This window comes from Aureobasidium pullulans (genome assembly GCF_000721785.1).
Source record: "Aureobasidium pullulans EXF-150 unplaced genomic scaffold scaffold_1, whole genome shotgun sequence".
Lineage (NCBI taxonomy): Eukaryota > Fungi > Ascomycota > Dothideomycetes > Dothideales > Saccotheciaceae > Aureobasidium > Aureobasidium pullulans.
Window position 1 is genome coordinate 1,897,307 of NW_021941021.1, and position 23,771 is coordinate 1,921,077.

At 51.3% G+C, this 23,771-nt stretch overlaps 8 protein-coding genes across 8 annotated transcripts; 2 read left to right on the forward strand and 6 right to left on the reverse strand.

Moving 5' to 3' along the window:
• Positions 1-172: 172 nt before the first annotated feature.
• M438DRAFT_330807 (uncharacterized protein) lies at positions 173-6,871 on the forward strand (the record flags this gene model as incomplete). The annotated part of the gene is made up of 3 exons (XM_029903352.1): positions 173-566; positions 4,654-5,280; positions 5,337-6,871. 3 exons carry the CDS (start codon positions 173-175, stop codon positions 6,869-6,871), a joined length of 2,556 nt encoding a protein of 851 aa, XP_029766025.1.
• Positions 6,872-8,293: 1,422 nt separating this feature from the next.
• On the reverse strand, positions 8,294-10,252 carry M438DRAFT_237822 (cytochrome P450; the record flags this gene model as incomplete). The annotated part of the gene is made up of 3 exons (XM_029899486.1): positions 8,294-9,402; positions 9,459-10,033; positions 10,110-10,252. Coding segments are annotated over 3 exons (1,827 nt in total), but the record flags the coding sequence as incomplete, so codon positions are not given.
• Positions 10,253-11,346: 1,094 nt separating this feature from the next.
• Positions 11,347-12,102, forward strand: M438DRAFT_263843 (uncharacterized protein; the record flags this gene model as incomplete). Its single annotated transcript, XM_029899912.1, has 5 exons — positions 11,347-11,499; positions 11,548-11,619; positions 11,675-11,722; positions 11,774-11,890; positions 11,947-12,102. 5 exons carry the CDS (start codon positions 11,347-11,349, stop codon positions 12,100-12,102), a joined length of 546 nt encoding a protein of 181 aa, XP_029766027.1.
• A 174-nt stretch (positions 12,103-12,276) lies between these two features.
• M438DRAFT_341564 (uncharacterized protein) lies at positions 12,277-13,366 on the reverse strand. The gene is made up of 2 exons (XM_029904527.1): positions 12,921-13,366; positions 12,277-12,836 (listed from the first exon to the last, which is right to left on the reverse strand). Exons 1-2 carry the CDS (start codon positions 13,201-13,203, stop codon positions 12,457-12,459), a joined length of 663 nt encoding a protein of 220 aa, XP_029766028.1. The 5' UTR covers positions 13,204-13,366; the 3' UTR covers positions 12,277-12,456.
• A 232-nt stretch (positions 13,367-13,598) lies between these two features.
• On the reverse strand, positions 13,599-14,720 carry M438DRAFT_287577 (uncharacterized protein). Its single transcript, XM_029901627.1, has 4 exons — positions 14,315-14,720; positions 14,199-14,263; positions 14,102-14,144; positions 13,599-14,048 (listed from the first exon to the last, which is right to left on the reverse strand). The coding sequence occupies exons 1-4, from the start codon at positions 14,523-14,525 to the stop codon at positions 13,933-13,935; spliced, it is 435 nt and encodes a 144-aa protein (XP_029766029.1). The 5' UTR covers positions 14,526-14,720; the 3' UTR covers positions 13,599-13,932.
• A 679-nt stretch (positions 14,721-15,399) lies between these two features.
• M438DRAFT_370918 (ras GTPase activator) lies at positions 15,400-17,959 on the reverse strand (the record flags this gene model as incomplete). The annotated part of the gene is made up of 6 exons (XM_029908220.1): positions 15,400-15,560; positions 15,611-16,619; positions 16,677-17,267; positions 17,329-17,577; positions 17,631-17,764; positions 17,818-17,959. The coding sequence occupies 6 exons, from the start codon at positions 17,957-17,959 to the stop codon at positions 15,400-15,402; spliced, it is 2,286 nt and encodes a 761-aa protein (XP_029766030.1).
• Positions 17,960-19,388: 1,429 nt separating this feature from the next.
• On the reverse strand, positions 19,389-20,952 carry M438DRAFT_330812 (uncharacterized protein; the record flags this gene model as incomplete). The annotated part of the gene is made up of 3 exons (XM_029903353.1): positions 19,389-19,431; positions 19,492-19,861; positions 19,908-20,952. The coding sequence occupies 3 exons, from the start codon at positions 20,950-20,952 to the stop codon at positions 19,389-19,391; spliced, it is 1,458 nt and encodes a 485-aa protein (XP_029766031.1).
• Positions 20,953-22,121: 1,169 nt separating this feature from the next.
• On the reverse strand, positions 22,122-23,202 carry M438DRAFT_370920 (Ureohydrolase; the record flags this gene model as incomplete). Its single annotated transcript, XM_029908221.1, has 3 exons — positions 22,122-22,425; positions 22,482-23,065; positions 23,119-23,202. 3 exons carry the CDS (start codon positions 23,200-23,202, stop codon positions 22,122-22,124), a joined length of 972 nt encoding a protein of 323 aa, XP_029766032.1.
• Between the last annotated feature and the right edge of the window lie 569 nt (positions 23,203-23,771).

The window sequence follows — 23,771 nt, forward strand, 5'->3', positions numbered from 1 at the left end:
GTGAAGCTAACTTTGGCCTATGACGCTCATCAGCCCTATCGGCACCACAGTTCACCCGGCCATGTCTCACATTTCGACTCTACTTTTTTCTTGCACCTCTGCTGCTTTGCCTTCTTGCATCAACATCCACACCAACACCACAGCAATCACTGACCCGTGTAGTCTCTGCATCATGGCCTCAGAAAAGTCGGCTGAGCATGCTCATATTGAGAAGCTCATCACCAACAATCTACCAGGCAGTCCCATCTATGCCTTCCTGCTCACTCCAGTGCGTGTCGTCTCGGCGTCCAAGGGACATGTGCTATGCCGCTTGCCCTTGACCCAGAATCACATGAACTCAAAAGGAGGCATCCATGGCTCGGTTTCTGCCACCATCGTAGACTGGATGGGCGGTATGGCTATTGCTTCGTGGGACTTGCGCGAGAAGACTGGTGTCAGTGTCGACATTCATGTCACCTACCAGAGTTCTGCCAAGGAAGGTGACGAGATAGAGATCGAGGGTATCGCCGACAAGGTCGGTGGGTCGTTGGCCTTTACCAAGGTCAATATCTTCAAAGTCCAGGACGGTCAGCGCGCCGCCGCTGTCATAACTGGCACACATACCAAGTTCGTCAGAGCTTGATGAACTTCCCACGCTTTCTTCTTTGCGTCTGCCATACATTTGCTCTGTGATGGCCCGGACTCACTCGGAATGCGAAGATCAACGTCTTTCGTGCTTTAGAAGCCACTGCGATCTCCTGAACAGTGTGCAATTTTTAAGAGACTACAAATCCACTAGATATCATCGCATATACCTTTGCATATACAAGGCCTGCCAAATCTCCCGAATCATGCCACTGCCCATGTGCTCTCCTGCAGCCTGGAAGCCTTGCATCGAAGCCCATGCAAGGCCTGGCCACATTGCCGCTATTGTTTCATTGACAAGTCTTTGGTACTTCAACAAAGTACGGACGTACGGTCGGCAAAGCCCCTCTCAGGGGTTGCAAATAGTCACTTCTTCGACGGCCATCCTCACCATACCCACCAACTATTGAAATTCTCTCCGGCCTTCGTCCGTGCAGCCGGGCTGGCTTGTGATTTTCCCACCAAAACTCCTTCCGTAGACGGGAACCGCAATCTAGTTTCTGCACCGAATAGACACACTCGTTCTAAAGGATCGAACATCTCATCTACTTTTTTAAACTCATCGTATGCATGTCTGTCATGCTGCGTCTGTGGGGTTTAGGCGCAGTAGGTTCCGCTGCACGCCTTGTCAATCCGGTCGTTCGTGGATTGTTTCATGGATAGAACGCTCACGCAGAGAAGAGTCGAAACAATGGTCCGCTAACATTGCTTACAGATGTCAAAATTGTCAAGGTCCACCGTCGCTTGTTAACAACTGAGACACGGCAAGGTGTAACTGCTAGCAGTGCTAAGTTAACTCAGCAAAGAGACCCGTTCACCTAAACCTCTAGTAGCCGAGCACCTCACCAATTACTTGCCCTGACACATTGAGTTTGGGAGCCAGTCCTCCCTGCCGTCTTGGTCATCGGCTTTCCGGGAGCTTGTTCACGAGTAATGGCGGTGAGAGACCACATCTCGCTGATCCGGAATCGCATGCTTCTCATTCTTCCTCTTTCGGACCAGCAATATACGCAGATACAGGGGTTCGTTGGGCCTCCTGCTCAATCAAATTCGCCCAGAGTCGTCAGACGACTGGGAGGTGGCACGGTCGAGTAGAAGGAAAAGAGACATCTCGGGGCAGATGATTCCGCACGAATCTGCGGCCTGGGAAAACGGTTGGCTCTGCAAGGGACAAGCAGCTCTGTTTTCTAGCACGGTGGCTTGGGCTAAGGGCTTGGGAGTGGAGGATAAGCCTGATTGATGATGTGGCAGCTGTTCATTGGAGCCGTCTGCTGGACCAATCAGCTCACTATCTCCTTTAGTCGCGACTACTCTTGCTCCTAGGCTCATCGTTCGCTTCTCAATGGACTTGTGGATTCAAGTGTTGGCGAGGAATGAGAACAAGCTTTTGTCCGTTCATGGCCGCATTGCGAGCAGGCAGTTTCAGATCATCAGAGGTGCTGGACAGACAAAGTTTCTCGTGGCTTTTGCAGTAAACTGCACTGAAGCGGAGATCGTTCGCGCACTCGCGTCATGCAGGCGGAGCGGGAAGAGTCGAGCCAGTCTCAGACGCTATTCAGATGGCGCAACTCAGGCGGCGCACCCGATGCCTAGTGCCGCTGTTAGTGCCGTTGTTACATCTGGGATCCGTGCGGTATCACACAATGACCGGGTCGAGGACCAGAGATGAGGACGACCAAGTTCTCGGGACAAGCTGGCGGACCAACGTTTTGCAGGGCAGATTGACATGCTCCCTGCGGGAGCGTCATCATGGATTCTTGGAGGCGGAAAGGAGACACCAAGTGTAGCGTCTGCCTGGGATCCTGGATCCGTATCGGCTAGACATGCTGGACTCCACACATTCTCCATCTATCTTTTTGCATATGACTCGCTCTGCATGATGAACAAGTTGGCAGTTGTAGAAGTGCTGGGAGCTGGATTTCTTGACAGGACCAAGCTCCCATGTGCTGTCATGTACGTAGCTTGACAAGTGACTTGATACACTTGCTTTTGCGGCGATAAAGCTGCCAATCGTTGGCAGAGTCTTGCTGGCCCACGCCATCTGACATGGAATCAAAGCCAGCCGTCATGCTTGTGCCAGTGGAGGCGCTTATCTCTGAGCGATTGGCGTCTGTGGTGCAAGTAGAGGCGCTACCTTTGTTTAGGTGTTGGCCATGCCCGTTTCAACAATCTCGACCGGTTCGGTGCGTTTCACACAACCACAACTGCTCCGACCTCTCCGCCTGCAATCTGTCAAGCAGAACAATCGCACCAAGAGACAAGAGATCGCAGAATCGAGACGCCGATCCACCGCACGAGTAATGCTCAATTTGTGGAATTTGGGAGTAATAGATTAAGCATGACCCGATGGACAAGAATATTCACTCTCTGCCCACGAGTGCGCACCCGTTCCGCAGAGGAAAGTCATCATGTTTCCTCTGCCACCAAAAGCCATGTCGAGGTCTAGAAAAATATCAACCCTCTCTCTGGGACGGCCTGCCCTAACCCTTTCGGGGAGGCGCAAATCGAGCAGCAGCGAGCGAGGATGGAGGAAAGCTTGCACTTGCGTGCCGCGGAAAACGGTTCCTGCTCTGCCCACTCGTGGGTTTCTCTTGATGCCATGATCATCGTCAATCATCCACGATCCCAGCGCGACTTTGCTTCGTGAGGGTGGGTCCGCATTCCGGATAACGCCACATATCGCGCCTTTTCCCCACCCACCTCAACGACGTTAAGCACCCACGCCGCTGCTAGCCAACCAGCGTCCGTCTGCACATCGCGTCGGGCCGCTGTTTGCTGCAGAGCTCCGCAGCATCTTCATCCCGGCGCGTTCTGCTGACCTGCTTTCCCCGTGAATACGTGGGTACTTGGTTGCAATACCGACACGGGACGGCGAGCCTCATCCAGAAAGCTTCGTGAGTGGTGAGTCCATGTGTGTGCCTATCTATGTATGTCTCGTTTCGCTCTCTCCTCTTTCCCTCTCTCAAGTCACGCAAAGCAGGGAGAGCTACGGAGGTGGCCAGAATTAGATCATCTCCTACGTCTTGCCCTTCCCAACACGTGCTGCTTACGGCTGTGCCTCCTCCTTTGTCTCCCGCCTAGTTGCTAGTTAGGCCAGGGGATAAACAGCATTTTACCCAGCCGTCGGCGACCACGCCAAGCAGATCCCCGCTCGCGAGGGACAAGTTTAAACGGCCTAGCCGCCAAAGACCCCTGCACCTTCTTAGTCTCACCGAATCGTGCACGCTGCTCCGGCCTTGCGCTAACGGGCGCCTTCCTCCTCGGATAGACCCCAACCTCTTTGCAGAAGAGCTCCGGCCTGTTCTAATACTATCTATCTGAGGGCTGCTCCACGCCCTTTTTCTCGTTCGCGTTCGTCTTTCATGCACTCCTGCAGCTAGACTAACTACGAGGTGTGTGTCTCCAGCTACTTCTATCTGCTGCTTGTCCGTTGCCGATGCACCTGCATGCTTTCACCTTGCCTTACCTCAACCACCTCCACCTCCACCACACATCATCCACACACACACATAGTCGCTAACCCGTCCCGTCGCCCTGCAGCGTGTTTCTGTCCACGACCTACGAACTGCTACGACACGACCTTTTTACGACCATTCAAGGACAATTTATTCGTTTTGACCACATTTTTGTGCATCCTCCGCAAAAGTATTCTGCTTTTGCATTCTGCACTCAAAGCTATAGACGTTTGATTAGTGCGTGCTTGCGACTTTTCTCTCGCCGTACTACTGCTCGTCGTCTGTTCACCCGAGCTCAAGCTTACGACATTAACGACCGGCACTCTGAATCACCTCGCGCACGCGTCTCCCCTGATTCAAGTCATATCACGACCTGTTTGCGATACTGCTTTGTTTAGCTTCGAGGTCCAATTGATCCAGTCACCACTCAATTGACGTCTTGACCTTGGCTTCAATCCTCTCGCCGACTCTCGTGGTTCTTTCGTAACCACTCCACACTCGCTTCATCCTAGTCCAACAAGGATTATCGATAGGAGGTGCTTCTTTTGAGCAGCATCTTCTTCGTCAACAACAGACAAACTGGCTCTACCATCCATCTCTCACGTTTCAGCGCGCGGGTTCGACGACCAGTGGTATCAACCATCCAACATCTTGCAAGCCACCTCGACTGCTGAGCGTTTGCCAGCCCTCTCCCAACTCCAGACCTTCCCGTCTGTGGGTTCATCTCCAAGAGGAAGCTCCATCACTTCAGCAGAGCCTGTTTGCGGCGCCGACACAGCTACCACCTACTCCTCCTCCTTCCACGGCGCATACAGCACCGGCCTCAAGACACCCTCGCCCGACCACACCCCCGCCTATCGCAGAGACAGTGTTCAATCCGGACTGCACGGCCAATCCATCCCTATCACGAGTTACGACCATAACAGCACTTCTTGTATCAGCATGAATCAGACCCAGCCTTACATGGATGTGAGCCAGAGCCACATGTCTAGCAGCATCCCCTCTTCGGCTCCTCCGTCAGGCCTTTCTCACTACGCCAACTACCACCAACCACAGCCCATCTCGAGCCAGCCTCATCCCTATGGTTCATCGCCTTCGTCGTACTCTCAATACTACACCAATGGCCTCGCTCCTCTCCACCACCCCTCGGCAGGTGGTTTGGGCTCCCAAATGGTGCCTCAATCGCAGTTACCTCTTCCTAGTAAGTTGCGCGCCAAAGTGGTGCTTGTTCATGACCATAACTGACATTTTCTCCAGCACTTGCAAACAGTGTTTCGCCCAGCTCTGCTCAAGGACAGTACTCGGGTGCGACATTTGACACCACAGGACAAGTTGCGCCTCCTGGCATGAAGCCTAGAGTGACTGCTACACTCTGGGAAGACGAGGGAAGCCTTTGCTTCCAAGTCGAGGCAAATGGTATCTGTGTGGCAAGACGCGAAGATAACCACATGATCAACGGAACAAAGTTGCTCAATGTGGCTGGCATGACTCGCGGTCGCCGCGATGGTATTCTCAAGAGCGAGAAGAACAGACATGTGGTCAAGATTGGACCCATGCATTTGAAGGGAGTCTGGATCCCCTTTGATCGCGCTCTTGAATTTGCCAACAAGGAGAAGATTACCGAAAAGCTTTATCCTCTGTTCGTGCACAACATTGGTGCTCTGCTCTATCACCCCTCAAACAATGCTAGACAGAGCATTGGTGGTGCTACTTCGGTGGTTCCTGGTGACCGCAGACGCCCCGAGGACTATATGAGAGCGCCTGTAAGCCAGCCGCCCACTATGCCTCATGCGCATTCCATGGCCATGCCTCAGCCGCCGCATTCGCTCGCGCCTCACCCGAACGCTGGAAGACCCAATCTCGACAGGGCTCACACTTTCCCCACTCCTCCTACCAGTGCCTCCAGCATGATGGGAATTGGTAGCTCGGAAGGCTCCTACCAGTGGAGCGCCCAGCCCCCTTCGACTATGCAGCAACAGCAACCTTCTCAACAGGCCCTTGCCATTGACACCAACATGAACAACGCGAGATCTGTGCCTACTACTCCTGCCACCACCCCTCCAGGAAGTGCTATGCACAGCATGCCCCCTTACCAGACCAGTCAAGCATACGATGGTGCTCGCCAACTTTATTCGGCCCCCTCCCAGCAGCCGCCTCAGTATGGTCCCCGCTATGGTCAGCTCCAGCCCAGCCCTTACATTAAGAATGAAATGGCTCCTCCCGCTCGCGGCGGTGCTGAAGCCGACCACGCCGTAGATCAGAAGCCTCAGGACGGTTACGCTAACCACAACTCTGCACACGACGATGCCGAGGGTGAGCACGAGGGTGAATACACTCACGCCTCTGGTCCTTACGGTGGAAACCGTGCTTCATACGCATATGCCACGCCTGCCACAACTGCATCTCTGCACAGTGATCAGACACATATGTCTTCGGACATGACTGGCTCGCCTCACCACAAGGCCTCTGGCGGTGCAACTCCTCGTACGACCAACAGCTACCACGCTGGATACTCTACTCCCCAGCGCCCTCAACAGCTCCAGTCCAACTTGTTCAGCGTTATGAGTGACAACCGCAATGCACCCAACGGTTCCGAAATCTACGGACAACCCAGCCACGCCTACGGGTCTCAAGGATATCCTGGTGTGAACGGCATGCAAAAGCGTATGCGCGACGACGACGTCGAAGATCGCTATAACGAAGACTCGGACGGCCTCAAGCGAAGAAAGACCGTCCGCGAAGGCAGTGCTGGAATCGGGCGCCCTCGCTCCGTTCTCGCCGGACACCGATGAGATTGCCTTGGAACTTTCATCTGTTCATTCTCACTGCATTTTTCCTTTCTCCTTGCTGTGTTTTTCTAATGCCTCCCTTCTTTTTTGAGGTCTTTTCGCTTTTTTCCTTCCTTTCTGTGTTTTTGCGCTTTCATCTCTCCTTGACTCTATAACGACACCCATGATGACGAACAAATAACTTTATGATGAATGATGTTTCATTTCATAAAGCGGAATGAGGGAGACCACAGACGGCATAACCGGTTCTCCCCTTTGTGTTTGGATTTCAGAACATTGTTTTTTCTTCTTTGCTATCACACATCTCATTGCGTTTTTGCTGTCTTCTGCATTCTGATTTTTTGTTTTTGCTTTTTTCCTCTTTTTTCCTCCGGCTCTTCTGGGGTTGAAGCATGATGATGGTTGATGAAAAGCATTGTGCTGGTGCCAAGCGGTTGTGAATGGAAGAAGGAAGAGGAGCTATGAGGAGGAGGAGGAGAAGGAAAGAAAAAAAGGGATCTTTCACCTCTTGGGGGAAACGCAAATGGTCTCTTTGTAATGACAAACAACACACATCACAACACAACAACAAAAAGGAAACAACATAGACCCCAAACTCCACCCCTTTCGCTCCCTTCACTACGCGTCTCTTTTGACAGTCTTGTGCGCATTTTTCTAAAAAGTTCAAATCGTTTTGTTTTATGATCTCGTGTCTTCTCTCCATCCGCACCATCGTGGAATCTTTTGACTTTTTATAATATGGCAAGGTTTAGGTTCAACGCTTCCTCGTTTTGAGATCGATATGCGTGATGTTTTGCATGATGATCGTTAATGTGTTATGCATGGACCTCGCGTGCGTTTGGCGTGTGGCTCTCGAGTCAACTCACTACACAATCACCGAAATGCTTTTCCACATTCATCAGCTCCACATTCCATATCATCTACAGAGGTGAGACAACCTTGTCAGAAAACACAGGTATAGATGAGGTGAAATGGTTGGAAAGAGAAGTGGCATGGTGATTTGTGCTGTCTAGCAGTAGAAGTGTGCGATGCTCAACCGTATCTTGGAATTGATGCAGAGATATACGAAAGTATTGGATAGCAGCGGCTGCAGTGGATGAGAGGTAGGCAAAACGTACTCGACCGATACTAGATCATGTCTCTTTGCCATGATAAGTCTCATGATGTCGTAGTGGCTCGTTGGCGTGGGTTGTCGTCGACATGATATCCGAGACAGGGTGACAAGACTAACAACATTGACTTGCTCAAATTGGCAGGGCACATCTTACAAGACTTCAAAAGACCAATATTTGCGAATCAGATTCCGGCGATCGGAAATACTCTATGACTTGTTGACATGTAGAAATGTTGGGCGCACCTTGTGCGATTCGCCAGAGACTTGTGATACGCTAAATACGAGCATGCTACTACTCCATCCAATCAATCGTACTTGTACTTCTCACTTCCCCTCTTGACGAACTTGACAGGCACCTTGCCCGTGCGCATCTGAATTGTGATGATAGTTCCCATGCCATGCTGGAGCAGATTCTCCGCTGTAGACTTGGCCTTGTCCCAAGTTGACCTCCTCAATGCTTCGTCCGTGGCTGCAAGCTCTTCATCGCTGGCGTACTTGTCCAAGTCCAGCTCAACACTGTATTCGCGGAAAATAGCTGCGAGTACAGCGAGAACCTCGACTTGAGCGAAACGACGACCTAGACATGCGCGGTAGCCTTCTGAAAAGGGGATGAAGGCTCCACGTTCAGGGCTGAAGAGATGAGATGAAGTATCCGAGGATTGAGGACCGCCGATATCCTCTTCCGAATCGGAGTGTGCATTTTGCTGTGCGTGTTTTTGTGCTGCTGTCGAGTTCGACTTTGAGGGGTCCAAAATCCATCGCTGCGGTTTCCATGATGCCAGGTCTTTTTCGATTTCGGCCTCTGAGGCATTTGGACCGCAAAGGGTAGGCCAGTGTTTCGGGTTGCGGTGAGAGGCGACCGTGATCAGAGTTACTGCAGTACCTTCTGGTACGATAACACGACGGCCAGAAAGTGTCAGTGGTTGAGGTGAGTCCTTGAGTGTGCATTTGGGAATGCCGACGACAGGGGGGATCAGACGAAGCTCCTCGTTCATGACTGCACCACACATGCCGCCAAATAACTTGGGAACGTCCTGCTCGTAGTCCCATTGGTCAATCGGTCGGTCACCAAAGATTTCGTCCAAATCGTCTTGAAGAAGTTTTTGCGTAGACCAATTCATGGCCAGGTATAGCATGGCGAAGTGCAACGTGTTTGCTGTGGTCTCATGACCTGCCAGGATGAAGACGAAAGCATTTCCCAAAATCTCGTCGTCAGTGAGGAGTTGTTTGTCGGCCTTCTCTGGGTCTTGATCCGGTTTGATACCAGCGCCACTCACGAGCGCTCCCATAAGGTCCATACCCTCACGCTTCTCGCCTGCTTGAACCTCCGCCCTCTTCTCAAGGTACATTTCACGCATATACTTGCCCCACTCGGTGAAAGATTCGTAGGCGACCTTATTTTGCTTGATGGGTGAGTTTACTTCAAGCCTCAGTTAGCTTCGAGTGCTTTGCTACACTTGTCAAACAATTGCTTACCAAGAAACCACTTGGGGAGCAGCATCACAGCGATGATGTTCTCCAATAGCGTGCTCAATGCATCCTTGTAGGTCATTGTGTGACCTTGCGGTACCACACCAGCTTGGCCATTCTCCTCGAGTTCTTCATGCGGCCACAGCAGACGTCTGCCAAAGCCAGCACGACTGATGATATGCAAACTCAACCGCATAGTGGCGGCAGCGATGTCTGTCACAGTGCCCTTACCCTCGGAGTTCTTACCAACCAGAGAAGCCATCATGCTCTGTGCCTGATGCAGACTCTCCTGCCACACAAGATGATTGTTCTTCTCGGTAAATGGTGGAGAAGTGATCTTGCGATGGTGGCGCCAGATCGAGCCTTCTGTACTCACCACGTTCTTGCCAAAGAGATCCACAGAGCCGTAGATTTCAATTGGCTTGGGGAAGTCATTGCGTCGGGTAACGATCTGTGTTGTTGCCTCGGGATCGGCTACGAACAATGCGTTCTTTCCTGGAGAGCACACAATGAAGATGTCACTACCGATAGCCTTGAATGGCTCACGTCTCAATAGCCAAGTCCATTCAGGATCCAGGAACCTGGAAAAGGGTCAGCTCATGTCTGCACCGTAAGACAGGTATACATTGCTGCAGTGTGACCTAGATGCGGACGTACTGTAACCACGGATCTGTCCAAGATTTGGGGAATTTCTCCAACAGCGGAATCCAAAGCCTGTGTGTTACGAGCCAGAAACGATTGAACCCATAGACTGGTGCTACAACGTAGGGCAGACCCGATTGTTTGGCTGCGGCGAGGTTGCGGGCGAAGCAACGATAGTAGTTGTAAATGTAGACACCAATTAAAGTGGCGGCTGCCAACCACACAAAAGGCATCATGGTGACGGCAATTCTCAGGTATCGTTTGTAGAAACAACAGTAGGAACCTCCACCGACTTTTATTCCTCTTGCGCCAAGCAGACTGAGCACTTGAAGGCGATGGTTCCTTCTTTCTAGCTTTCTCGCCTGATGATGTCGTACATGTACGATAAACGAGTGATCACGAAACGGGTGGAAGCTTTCCGAGGAATGGGGTGAAACGCTAAAAACGAAGATCAAGAAGGGGAAAGAGCACACTCAGCTCCTAAGAGAAATGGAGGCGGTAACGACATATTTACATGAACAGAACTTCAGAGCCGCAAACGCGGCAAATACGTCTGCAATGGTCATTGATGCGGTCTGATGAGGAAAGATGATCAAAGAGCCAGCCGCCATGCGCCTCGGAAGCCGGCACCTTGAAAACCCTCTGCAATCTGCATCTCGGGCGCAATGCCATGTCATGCAGCAAAAGCTTGATCCCCTCGGTTGGCATTAAATAAATAGGGTGAGCTTGCCCTCGTCGAATGACCTTCCGTATTACAGCCAAGACCTTCTCATCGCGACCAATTGCCGCGAATTTGAAGTGCACTTCGCGTAGAAAGGCGTCTGTTGATCAGATCTCGCTTGGATGCAGCTCAAGAAGATCATTTGCAAGCGACGTTCGAGAGCCTCTGTGCCCCAAGGTCGTCCTTGCCATGAACCAAATATTGAACGAGCATGTGCTGCAGTTGAGGCAGCGACGCGTCTCGCAATGTCGCGGAAGTAAGTCAGTATCGTACCTTCCTGTCACCTGGGTACGCTTGGAGAATGGGAATTTTCTGCTCTTGTCTTGCGACTTTCGTATCGTCATTCTCGCAACACGACCTCCCATTATCCATACCAATTTCCATTGTCCTATTTCTTTTCTAGTCACCTGAACCGACATCAACTAGCCCTGTAACCGAAGCAGCACGAGACCTCGTACCTGTACCAAACCTTCGAACCCTGATCATCACCTGCAGAAGATCATACTTTTATTCCGATACCCTTGTTACACTATGCAGCTTTTTCTTATCAACTTCATCCTGATCATCTCCACCCTCTTCTGCTTCGTCCGTGCCGATGCGATTACAGATGCAATCCACATCAAGGGCCTCGCTTCCAGTACCGCGGACACCATTTTCGCTTCTCTGAATGGCACAGCGTATCTTGTGAGCATTGCAGGTCTTGATCAGCGAACATCAATTGACGATCCTCAGAACACATCGGATCTGGTCTCTCAAGTCACCGCCGCTATTCAAGGAGCTGATTCGTTGATGATGTCCAATATCGTTCGTCATGTCTTGTTCTCAATTCATCATTGAGAGCCTTGTTGACATGTTGCAGTCCTCTCCAGGCGTTGCAAACATTACCTTCAATGAAGCCTACTTCAACGTATGGCACCATATTGCAAGGCGAGTATTGGACATAAGCTGACCCTCTCAGTACGTCGACTCAGTGCTCTATCTCGCTGATACCGTCCAACGTCGTGGTCGTCTCTTCCACTCTGAGCTGAACCAACCAGTCTACCAAGCCCTCCAGAGCCTGTCTTCTGCTGTTTCTGTGAGCTCCCTAAGAAGAGTCGAGTACAAGGAATAGTCATACTTACACACTTCCAGATGTATGGTCACGACCTCACGTCACAAAACATCATCCAGCGCAACAGCACCATCCGAACCTTGACAACGGGCAGTGCAATTGTCAGAGCACAGAGCGCATGGGCCAACAACCAGAACTACCCAGGAAAGAGGGAAGCTTTGGAGTGGACAAGCTAGAGGGTGTAGTCTGTTCGAACGTGGAGCATTTATCGCAATGCACGTTAGCCTCTCAATATGATCTGTTTAACAGCATCGTTTTTGGTCCGATAATGTGCCTTACTCTGTGTGTCTACGCGCAAGTCTTGCCTCCCTACAATGCATACCTATCTTAAGTAGCAAACCGAGGGTCGATGGAAGAAAAACAAATATCATATCATTCAGCAGAAATGCTCCAACTAAGTAAAGAGTCTCTATGACTGCAGAAAAGGGGTATCGCCCAAGAACAGCCAAACCACCAAACGCCATGGACCTCGACCGCGAAGACCAAACCACCCAAAAGAATGCGAAAACGATATTGAACTTTCGAGACAATCACTTGCCAACTTGATCCAGATATGCGGCAGCATCTCTAGCCTGCACCAACCTCGCTCCAGTCTCTCCAATCTTCTCCTTGATATCGACCAAGCCTTTTGTAGCTTGTTCCCAATTTCTCTCCGCCTCTTCCCAATCTCTGACGCCTTCCGTGCCCAACTGCACACCCTCCTCTTCCAACATCCTCTTCCTCTGCTCTTCAGCTCTTTGTCTCGCCTCTTCAAATTCTTTCTCTTCCTTCTCCAGACCAGCAGCATAAGAAGCAGCCGCCTGCGCCGGAGCCGTTCGTCGCAGATTGGCGAGTTGCAACGTCAAGTTTTCAATCTTTGCGGAAAGATTCAACAATTTCGTCTGTAGTTTCGAATCATAGGGTTCCAATTCTGCATTTGCACATCAATGATTAGCCCATCATCCTTGTCCCTTCCTCACACCTTCTCATATCAAGTGCGCAAAAAGCAACTCACCATCCCTACCCATCTCAGCCACCCTCATCGCCTCTTCCATCTCCTTGCCCTCCAACCCATTTACCGCCAAATTGGGTCCTGCATTTTCAAACACTTTGCTGATGTATTGTTGCACCAATTCTTCAACGCGTGATCGCAATACATCGTCGGAAGCGGATTCGGGGGCGGCGGAGGGAGGGAAATGGAGGTCGAGCTTTTCGCGGGCGGTGGAGGTGGTGTTGTTGCGGAGGTAGATTAGGTCGAGAGGGGATTGGAGTTCGATTTTGCGGTGGGTGGTTTCCATTGTCTTTACGTGATGTTGCGCGTGTGAATGTGGTGGGTATGTGATGAGCTGGAGAAGTGATAGATTGATCGCACGCGTGTGGTGTTTGGTAAGGTGTGGGTTTCGTGGATGTGGTCGCGCGGCAATAAGGTGTGTTTTCTTTGAATTGTTTACTTTTGAAACAGCTGCGCGACCGGGAAGAGACAAAAGTGACGGGGATGCATGTGGAGACGGCGGCTTCGTGCCAAGACGCTATGATCATGCGGGGTATTCGTGTTTGCTTATCGTGAGGCTTATCGCCGAGAGACGCCATCATGGTACCAAAACGATGCCCGACCTCGGCGTGCATGAACGACACATTCGAGCGCTTGCGTACGTGGACAAGCTGCGAGATAAACAGTTGCTGGCTGTCAAGTAAAAGAGAAAAAGAGGAAATCAATTCAGACCCATTCTATAAGCTAGCCGGTAATGCTAAAGGAGCCCGTCCGTCCGAAATCAGCACTGCCCTTCTTCCGTAGCGCCCTCTGTGCTTCGCTTTGCCTTGAGAGCCTTATATATACCTGACCGTCTGCATGGTAGCCTCCAAAAGATGTAAACTCCATGCGTTGTAGGAGAACAAGAAAACTAGAAAACAAAACCTCGGTATCCCGTATGTGTGCCTTGTGCTTCCCCTTATCCATAACGCCAATATTCCATTATCATCATCATGTTTCTCAGTATCGTTGTATTGTAGTTGTTGCTGTTGCTCCTTTATTTAGGGAAGATGGCGGCGGCCTCCTCGTCGGTAAGATGGATGTTGTGTACAGGGTCAGGTCTGTGCTCGAGGCCGGTCGAGTCGTAGTCGAGATAGGATGGGAGGAAGATCTCTATATTCGAAGTCAGACAGATGTGAGGTGGACGGGAGCTGCATTTCACGTACCCTGGTTCCAGTCGAAGCCCTGGGATGTTTTGATACATGTGATCTGGTGCAAGCTTGTCAGCATCGGTCGGGTGAAAGAACACCTTGATGTTCTTACCAGACGAGGAGCCTCGGGTCCGCCAATGTTGACGACAGTGTACTCGGACTTGGAGAGCGAGTCACCTGCACACTACTTAGCAACAGCAGACTTGATCAGACTTGTTCCGGACATACCGAGCAGCGAGGGCCTTCTTTCGGCGTATCGGGTCATGGATGACGGAGTCGAGGCCGAGGACGGGGAAGCCGACGTCGAGGCCAGAGATGAGGGTGAGAATGGAGCGTTGTTGGCCCAGCTCGGATAAGGGGACGACGAAGATGAAGAAGCGAAACCAGAGCTGTCAGTACTGGGCTGCTTGCGCTTGGGGATGGCTATCGACGACGACATGGTTGCTATCGTGCTTTTGCGGGGTTGGCAATTGATGTGCTTGGAGATGTTGCTCGAACGCTGGAGATATATAGACTCAACACGTGGAAGACAAGGGAGGAAGCAAAGGACCAACACTCTGAAGTGTGAAAGCGTATGAATCACAGGAATAGCAAGGAGGAGACGGATAGGCAGAAGGGAGGCCTCGAGGTTGAATGGTAGGACAGATACGGAGCGATTATCGCCGAACCGTCATGCCTTGGCTCCGCCCGCACCAAGCCATGTGACTCAGGCCGTTTCACCATAATGCATCATACCTTTTATCATTCCCATGCAGATCACCTAATCGCTCCTCGGTATGTTATCACTGTATACGCAGTACGTCCGATCAGTTCACTGTCGTTGATAAGAAGACCATGCTTGCGTCGAGATGAAAAGGTAAATTCGAATGCCCCGAAGATGAATATAAAAAGACCAGGAACCCGCCCGGTAATGCCATGATAAGAATCAGAATCAGAATCAGAATCCCTCCTCTGCCAGTAAAAGACACTGATAGTCTTTGCACTGACTCTCTCCTCCTTTGCTCTCCATAGATGGAGGTCCGAAATGCAAACACGCATGCTCACAGTCCTCCTCGGCTTCCGCCCGCTGCTGCTCCTCCATTACTTCTCTTCTTGTAAAAGAGAATAAAAGGGTATCTCAGAATCCAAAAACGCACTCGAAGTGGAAAAGAAAAAAAGGGAAAAAATAACCGTCCACGCCTGCCCTTAGATTTGCGCCCCACATACCTCATGTCCCATGCCTGCTTTGAGAAGAAAAGCCATAGACATCTATATCGTTGTTTTCCGTCATGTTCAGATTAGACTCAGAAGACGAACAGGATCGACGACTGCATCTACCAGCCTCGTTTCCGTGCGAACTTCTTGTTGAGATGGACGAGCAGCTTCGAAACGTTGAACTGGACGTATTCGAGATCAAGATCTTCTTGGCTGTCCTTTTGCATCTCGAGCAAATCGTCGAGTTTTAGATCGAGCTCCAGGAGTCCACGATTTCTGCCTGTGATATTGTTAACTCATGTTTGATGGATGGCATGTGACTCGACCTACCCTTGTAGTGCAAGGAGATGATAAATGTTCCTGGGCTCGGGCTGGTCATGTTGAAATAGATGTTCGCTTGTCGATTCGGAGGCACATTACTCCTTTGAATCACGCCTTCCTTCTCCAGTTGAGCGTGTGTGAACTTGTATGGGCCGAGAACCTTCTGGTTTTGCACACGCTTCGTGGTGCCCTCAGATTGGCCTCTGACGTTGTGCAAGTATGACTTGTATGTCTCAAGCTGGCCGACAAGGTATGCGTTGTGATCCCGTATTGTCTGGTAAACTTCCTCAAGTTTTTGACTCTCAGTAATGACTTTCTCCTTCAACGAACCGAGGTGATTTAATTCTTGCTCGACCTCGTCGCGCAAAGAAGCGTAGTTGTCTGCTTTGTCGATCATGCCCATATCGTTCAATTGGCTCAGCAACTCCATGCTACGGATACCCTTGCGCACCATGACCGAGTCATTCTTTGTGGTGGCAGCTGCTTCGGCGACTCTGTCAAGACGAAGTGGTCGTCGTGCAACGACTGCGTTGGCGGGCAAGGAGCGTAGGATCATGACGAATGTCGACTTTGCCTCCATAAAGAAGACCTCCTCTTGAGTGATGTCGAGCGCGGCCGTCAGGTCGTCCAGTGCCGTCTCCCACTTGCTGTACAACGGAAGGTTGATTGCACGGTTCTCTTTCCTTGGAAGTTGTGCTGGTGCTGGACCCAGATCTTGCAAGAGAATCTTCAAGTGCGAGCCTTCGTCTCTTACTACCAGTTCCTGGGTGTGCTTTTCGAGAAGTGCGTGCATAGCGTAAACTTCATTGAGCGAGATGGGCAACTCGAGGTCCTTCTTGGACAGAGCGACGTAGTTGTCCATTTCCAGCGTCTCGTAAAAGTCTTGAACCTCGCACAAATCAAGCAGAAACTTATTCATGCGTTCTTTGTTTTGTTGGATGAAAGGCTGGAGTACGGACATGTACGGTTCTTTGGCGTAGGAGGGCTTATTAGCCAGGTTCTGGAGCATCTTTGCGACCTAGAAATTGCTCAGTCAGTATTCAGTCTCCTGATTTCAGACATCTCATCGACGTACCAAGGTAAGAGTGCGCTTAGGGTTCTCGGCGGGGTTCTGCTCAATAAGCATATAAGACCTGGGAGTGACTATTGCAGGGTTGATGAAGCGCAGGAAGAAGAAACCACCAATCAAGGTGCAAATGGTCTGGTCGTGTGCATCCGGGTACTTTCTCCTCGAGAGACTCCTAATCTGCTTGCATATCCATCGAATACCGTAAGGCGTCTCGTCCAGGTTGTTGACAATCGTGTCGAGGAAGTAGTTGGCAAGCTGAATCAATTGGCCGACCCTGCGGCTGATGATGGCTTGGACTTGAGGATTTGCAGCAGCCTCTTCGGCCGTGATGCCACCGGGAGGGAGACTCGACGTAGAGCCGCGGATTGAGGCACGCTCGGCCATCATAGTCTCGTATACTTTGAGCGGGTTGATCTCGAGGTCGACGTCGCGCAGCTTGCTGGTAACATAGTTGATTTGTTCGGATAGAACCGTCTTCAAGTATCCTTGACCCGGACCTCTGCGAGTGTAGGTCGTCATCATGCGGGAGACGGGGGTATTGGCACGGAGAAGGGATGAATAATCAGGCGTGTTGTCGAATTGGTAGGTGAGAACAGACTGCAAGGTAAACAGGTCAGCTGGTTGATTGGTTGTGTGTGGCAGATTGTTCTGGACCGACCTGGAACATGGTGAGCAGCAAGTGCTCTTCACGGCTCTCGTACTGGTTTCCGTAGATGGTGAACATGACTGTCTGTAGCAATTGATCGATCTCGGCCAGCGTGACCAGACGACACAAGTGAGCGATGTGTTTCGGCTCGGATTGGAGTAGGAACAACAGGTTGCCATATTTCTGCGTCTTGTCGTCGTTGGGGAATGCACCCTCTGTAAGTTCGTCGGACTCGTCTAAATGATCGGCTACTTCGTTGCGCTGTCTAGGTGTCAGTCGGGCTGGAGAAAGGCGAGACAGGCTTCAAGACCCACCTCTTCCAAAGCCATGCGATTCTGCACGAGCAAGGCAATTCTCGAGTCGAGGTATCGCACATCCTTCTCCAGTACAAAGTTCTTCTTGGACTGCGACGAGATCTTTGATTTGAGGTCGCGGAGCACCTTCTGGGCTGTTCGGTTGTCAGTGACTGAGGTGGGTGCTGATGGAGTACAAAGAGCTTACCGCGTGCAAGATCATCTTCAATCTCGAGTTCGCGCGGGTTCGCATTCATAGACAGATACAAGGCTGTCATGGAATAGCGCTTCGAGGTGCGCGTTGACCTGGCGCCATCGTGAGAAGAGCGCGTGTTCTGTCGGCCGACCATGGGCAGGTAGGATGAAGACGATGATGTAGAAGCCCGCGATGGCGCATGCAGTGTTGCGACCGACATGAAAGGAGCGACAATCGATTAGTCGGATGGAGAGGGGGACAGGACGTCAGTTCGTTTGGCCGCAGGTTATTGATTGCCCTCTTTGTTGTGTCTCGGAGCGCAGGGAACCAAAGGCAGTCAAAGCCGACGGTCGGTAATAAAGAGAGTGTGGGTAGAGAGCGAAAAGACGGCTCTTGGGCGCGCGATATAGCAGAAGTGCCACTGTCCGCTTTGGACAAAGTGCTGCTGCCTCTTTGGCCCTGCCGCTGGAAGTCGAAGATCAGATCAGCTTTAGGATCAATTGGCGCTTCGGGTTGCTCGGGTTCCCGATGCTTCTTCGCTGCAATCAACCGTCAAATGATTACACGTGCTCAACTGGCATTCCACGTCTCGCTTTCGTCGTTGTGAGGGCACTGCTTGGAAGAGGTGAAGCAGAGGAATGCAAGAGCAGCAGCAAGATGCAAGATGCTTCGTTGAACCTTCTGACCTGTCTCAAACCCATCATGTAGCACAACCCTGACTCTATCTACCCTTGCACGTCCCTAGGGGTTGTCTTTTCTATGGGCCCCTATGCTGGGAGCAACCTTAAACTTTGAATCGCTTCCGCTTCTGCTTCCAGCCCGCGGCACCGCAACGCCCTACAATGTGCTAGCTACTGGCCGACCACTTCTCGACGTTAACGTCTACGCATTGGAAAGGCCAGCCTTGTTGGTACTGACAAAAACTCAATCATCACCTCTCTCAGCAGAAGCGAGGAGGGCTTTTCAGTGTCCACGGCGCTCGCCTTATCTTCCAAGCCTGCGCTTTTAATCTATCGATAGTTGCACGACATGGGATAAACAGGCAATTCTGCGGTTTCGAGAGCCGCCTTTGGTCGCTCGCAATATTCTGCGACTTGGCTCACGTCTTTCTTGTCCACGAGCACTGGCCTGCATCTGACTCCGTTGCTTGATTCTTTCCTTCTCCATCAATCCGTGCCTAGTCCGCATGCGGCTTGCAGATCTCTGCTGCAACGTGTTGATCAGGGTCGCACGGTCAGGGGCTTGACCGTGCAACCACCAAGCATGCTCTCTCTGACTCTGCCTTCCTCATCATGCCGTAGAAATTCCAAAATTGCAATTGAAGATCTCCGGCAGAGAACCGATCGTGTCTCAACCAACCTAAGCCGCAACCGATTCTGGAGCACGAGTGCGGCAGAAGGATTTCAAAAACCGCGGCATTCCCAAATATTGCTCTGAAACACTTTGCTAGCGCCCACCTGAAACCGTCGCTCGTGATTTGCCTGCACCCCTCCACGTTTAAGCGAGCATTTGCTTGCGAGCCCTCTCCATCTTTTGTTCTCCACGAGCTGTGCTCTCGTTTATCTCTTCTATCTTGCCCTGAATCAATGAGCAACGGCCGCAACTAATGTCATGAAAGCCACATATCTGTGGAAACAACAAATCAGCGCTCTGCATCTGGGATCATGACGAGCTGATTGTACTTACATGCCGGCAGCGAACAGCCACTCGCGGGCAGTCAGAATATGTCTGACGTCCATGACTGAGCAAAGTGCCCACTGACCCATACTGCATGCGAAGATTGCAAGGATTCTGCAGAGGAAGTTGGACATCACCGCGAAAGCCATGAACGGTAAGAGTAGCATAAGCGGTAGCGATGCTGTCGTCGCTGACACAGCCGACACTTCGACCTTCTTACGTGGAAGTACAAACAAATCTTTCTCGTGTTTGAGGAAGGCTGCTTCTGCCATCTCAACGGGACGGTGAGTCTCCATCCACTGGCGATAACGTGCAATTTCTGCTTCCTGTGGCCTTTGCAGATCTTTAGATGCATTACGATAGTGTTCAAGAGCACGATCTAGCAGTATCAGCAAATATCCAAAGTTTCATCGAGCAATACTCACGGTATCTTTCCAGCTTGACGAATATCTCTCCTAGCACAAACTTGCGCCTGAACATCAACTCGCTGTCTGCAGGCGTGAGTCGAGCTTCCGCACGCCTGGAGGCCTGTCTCGATTTGCCGTCAGAAGTGGCTTGGCCAACCTGAGAAATCCATTCATCGAGGTTTCGCAGCTCTTCCTCGTATTCACATATCTCGTCTTGTAGGTATAGAAGCAATCGGTGGTGCAGTTGCTCGAAACTACGATACATTGGTCTCGCTCCAGTGGAACCGTCCGTCAGCTTGGCTGCCAGAAGCTCATAGCCTTCCAGTGTAGTCTTCTGAAGGTCTGGAAAACTCGAAGCTGTCGGAGCTGGTGATGGTATTCCAGCTTGATGTGGCCGCATTTGTCGTAGGCCCTGCCCGTTGTCGTGCGAAAAACTGGCTCGTTGTACCTGTGGACTTGCGGGATACATTTGGCGTTGCTGCCAGTATGGTCCCGAGCCAGGTACGGGGCCGCCATAGTTTGGGCCCACAGGCCTCTGTTGAGATGCAATATGATCACGGAGAGCTTCCACTTGATCTTCGAGTCTAACATTAGACTGAGGGCTTTGGGGCAATGGACCTTGTCTTTGGGCCATCATCGATTGCGGTTGTTGAAAGAGAGATACGCCTGAACGAACTTGAGGAGGTATAGGCTGACCGGCAGCTCGATTCCAAGAATCTTCACCTTGCTGACCACTCCAAGAAGTGTTTGGAAGTGTAGAGGTAGTTGGTCGAGACGATGGAGTCTCGGGGATACCAGGCGAGCCATACCCCGAACGCAGGGACTGAGGAGATGGCAAGGAAGCCGAGCCATCACCTCTCCACAAAGGTGGTCTACCAGCACTTTCAGGAGTTGGAGGACCGAACCAATGTGTTTGAGGAACGTGTTGATAAGGCTGGATTGGTCGTTCATGTCCCTCGAGACTTTCCGGCGATATAGGGGCCCATTGCTGACCTGGTCCTCCAGGTGGTGCTTGCTGCCGAACATGTTCTTGCGGAGGCATGTCTGATTGTTCGGTCTCCATTGGTGGAAAAGACTCCTGTCTCAGTGTTCTGTCACTTCCACTAGATCTCTCCGATACTCCTGTAGCTTCAGAGAGTTGTGATGGTGTAGTATCGCGTAGTATGGACTTTTTGGAGCGAGAGACATCATCAGGCACTTTACGAGGACCATGTCGTTTCGTCAGCATCGCTTCTGTTGACGAGCGTCGTCCAGTCTTCGTGACCTTGAATGGCACGCGTTGTACATTTGTCTGCTGGCTTTCGCGTTTGTCTGTCGGGGTAATCTCTGTCGGTAGGGCTGAGAGGCCTTCATCTATATCTGACCATGCTTCCGATCCTGATTGCGAAACTTTTCTGCCAGCTTCGTTATGTGGAGGAAATTCAGTAGAGGCCTCTTCCGCCGAAGTAGATGGGGTCAAGATGGGCGAGACCGGCAATGACAGCGATGTTGGTGTACTGTTGGTAGTAGGCTATGTTGGTTCTAGCGATAGTCCTTGATGGGGTCAAAAGAGGGGCAGTCAAACCCACCATTCTGGCGCACGAGCGGCGCTTCAGCCGTAGATCTCCCTTCTGATTAAATGCTTCAACCTCAGCTCCTTACTGTTTGACACAGCTCGCAAGTAAACTGTTGTTCTAGCTATGTGTGTTTGGTGTATCCTGGCCCGAAAGTACTTTGCTGCTTAGAATGGTGCGAAAGATGACAAGTGATGGATGATTACAAGAACGTAATTATCAAGAGGGAGCAAAGAATTGTGGGTGGACGAATGTTGGTTCTGTGCAACGAGAGGCTTTCCAGTGGATTGGTAGAATCTGGCCGCGTGCATGATCGGGCATTGCTGTGCTGGCATCCGATGTATCCAATAGCAGTGACGCGAATAAGGATAAAGAGCAGCCAGCGATGATGGATGATAGCCTTAGTTGTCCATGGACAAACTCCTAAGCCTTAATTGTCCATGGACAAGCCATGTTCGTATGATGAATTAATTGTCCAATCACCACACAACGATAAGGAGTAGAGGTAGCTTGCGCGCAATGAAGAAAGAGACTGGCCATTGAAGCCCCATGACTAGGTATCGCTCTAGAAAATCAAAACCGTAATACATAATATCAGCGCCAACGCCAACGCTAAATCGACCGCAGCCATTTTCACGCTTTTGCGACACCAAATGAACACTCAGCATCTGTCAAGTGCTTAGAGCAGAGTGTCACCGAGACCACAACGGACGATGGAGATACCGGCACGAACGGTCTCACTAGCACCGTGGGCCTCAAGGCTGGGGTTGACCTCGACCAAGTCCAAGGCGACAAGGCTGCCAGTCTCGTGTACGCACTCGGCGATGAAGTCACCCTCACGCAGAGTCAGACCACCACGGACAGGGGTGCCGGTACTAGGTGCCCACATGGGGTCGAGAGAGTCAATGTCGAAGGACAAGTGGATGGGGGTGTCGCTACCAATCCAGCCCAGAGCCATGTCCATGACCTTGCCAATACCGTATCTATGTAAGAGGGATTAGCATGGTGGTTCCGCATGGAAAAGAAAGACAAAACTTACCTGTCGATGTCGTGCATGGAGAAGGCCTTGATGTTGTGCTCACGGAGGATCTTCTTCTCGCCGCGGTCAATGTCTCTCAGACCAATGTAGACGAGCTTCTTGACGCTGACGCGCTGGTCGTCCTTGATCCAGCCGAAGCAGTCCTCCTTGTCCTCCTTGGCCAGGCCGGTCAGGAAAGCAACGGGCATGCCGTGGATGTTTCCACTGTCCGAAGTCTCGGGAGTGTTGATGTCGGCGTGTGCATCGACCCAGATGACAGCCATCTCTCTGCCAGTTCTTTCTCTGATAGCCTTAGCTGTACCGGAAATGGTGCCAATAGCGATGGAGTGGTCACCACCGAGGGTCAGGACGAAGCGGCCCTGGCGTGCGTGCTCGTAGACTTGCTCGCTGAGCTTACGTGTGACGGCACTGACGGCGCGAGGGTTCTTCATGTTGCGGTAGTCGGGGTCTTCCTTGGGCATGATGTCGGAGTATTGGTGCACCTCGCCGTCGTAGTGTACGTTGAACTCGAGCTCTTCTCTCAGCTGCTCAACAAGACCGGACTCGATCAGAGCCATAGGTGCAGCATCGACGCCAGACTTGCCCTGTCGATCATGTCAGAATTGCCAATGGCTAGACGGATCCGATTTTCACTCACCTGGCCTCCGCAGAAGCCCACGGCAACGAGGCCCAGCTCGTTGCGGGAAGGAAGGAACTTGGGTTGGAGAGTGGGAGCGTCCATTGCAAGTGAGGACTCAAAGGAATATGCTAGTGACGATAGGTGAAGAATATAGGTGGACTAAGGTGAAAATGTGCGGATGGAGACAGCGGACTTCACAGAGGAGGATAGAGATGGAACAAAGAGATGGGAAGAAAGGGAATGAGCGAGTTTTTCAATAAGCGCAGCTGACCCGTTGAAATCATCTTCGTGGCCTTTTGAAATAGACCATAACGTAAAGCGGACCGTGAAGCCAGAATATTTCTCCTAAGTGAAGTTGTAAGAGAGGTCCTTTCCCCTAAGTGAAGTTGTAACCTTGCCAAGAACTTTAGCGGCTAAAGCTCTGGCGCTCACAATGGTTCGTGGCTCAACACCGACGACTGCGTATTAACGCTTAGTCTGGGGCGCCTTTGTCGATTCGAACAACGACAGCAACTTAATCCACACCGCGAGATTAAGTAAGTGCCTCCGTAGCTCGACGAGAAATATACCCCAATGAATGTCTCCTTCCGACTCTGCCCCTGCACCGAACTCTCAACTTCTCGGGCATGCTTCTTAGCTGGCTGTTCTCACGCATTGGTGAGCTCCGAGAT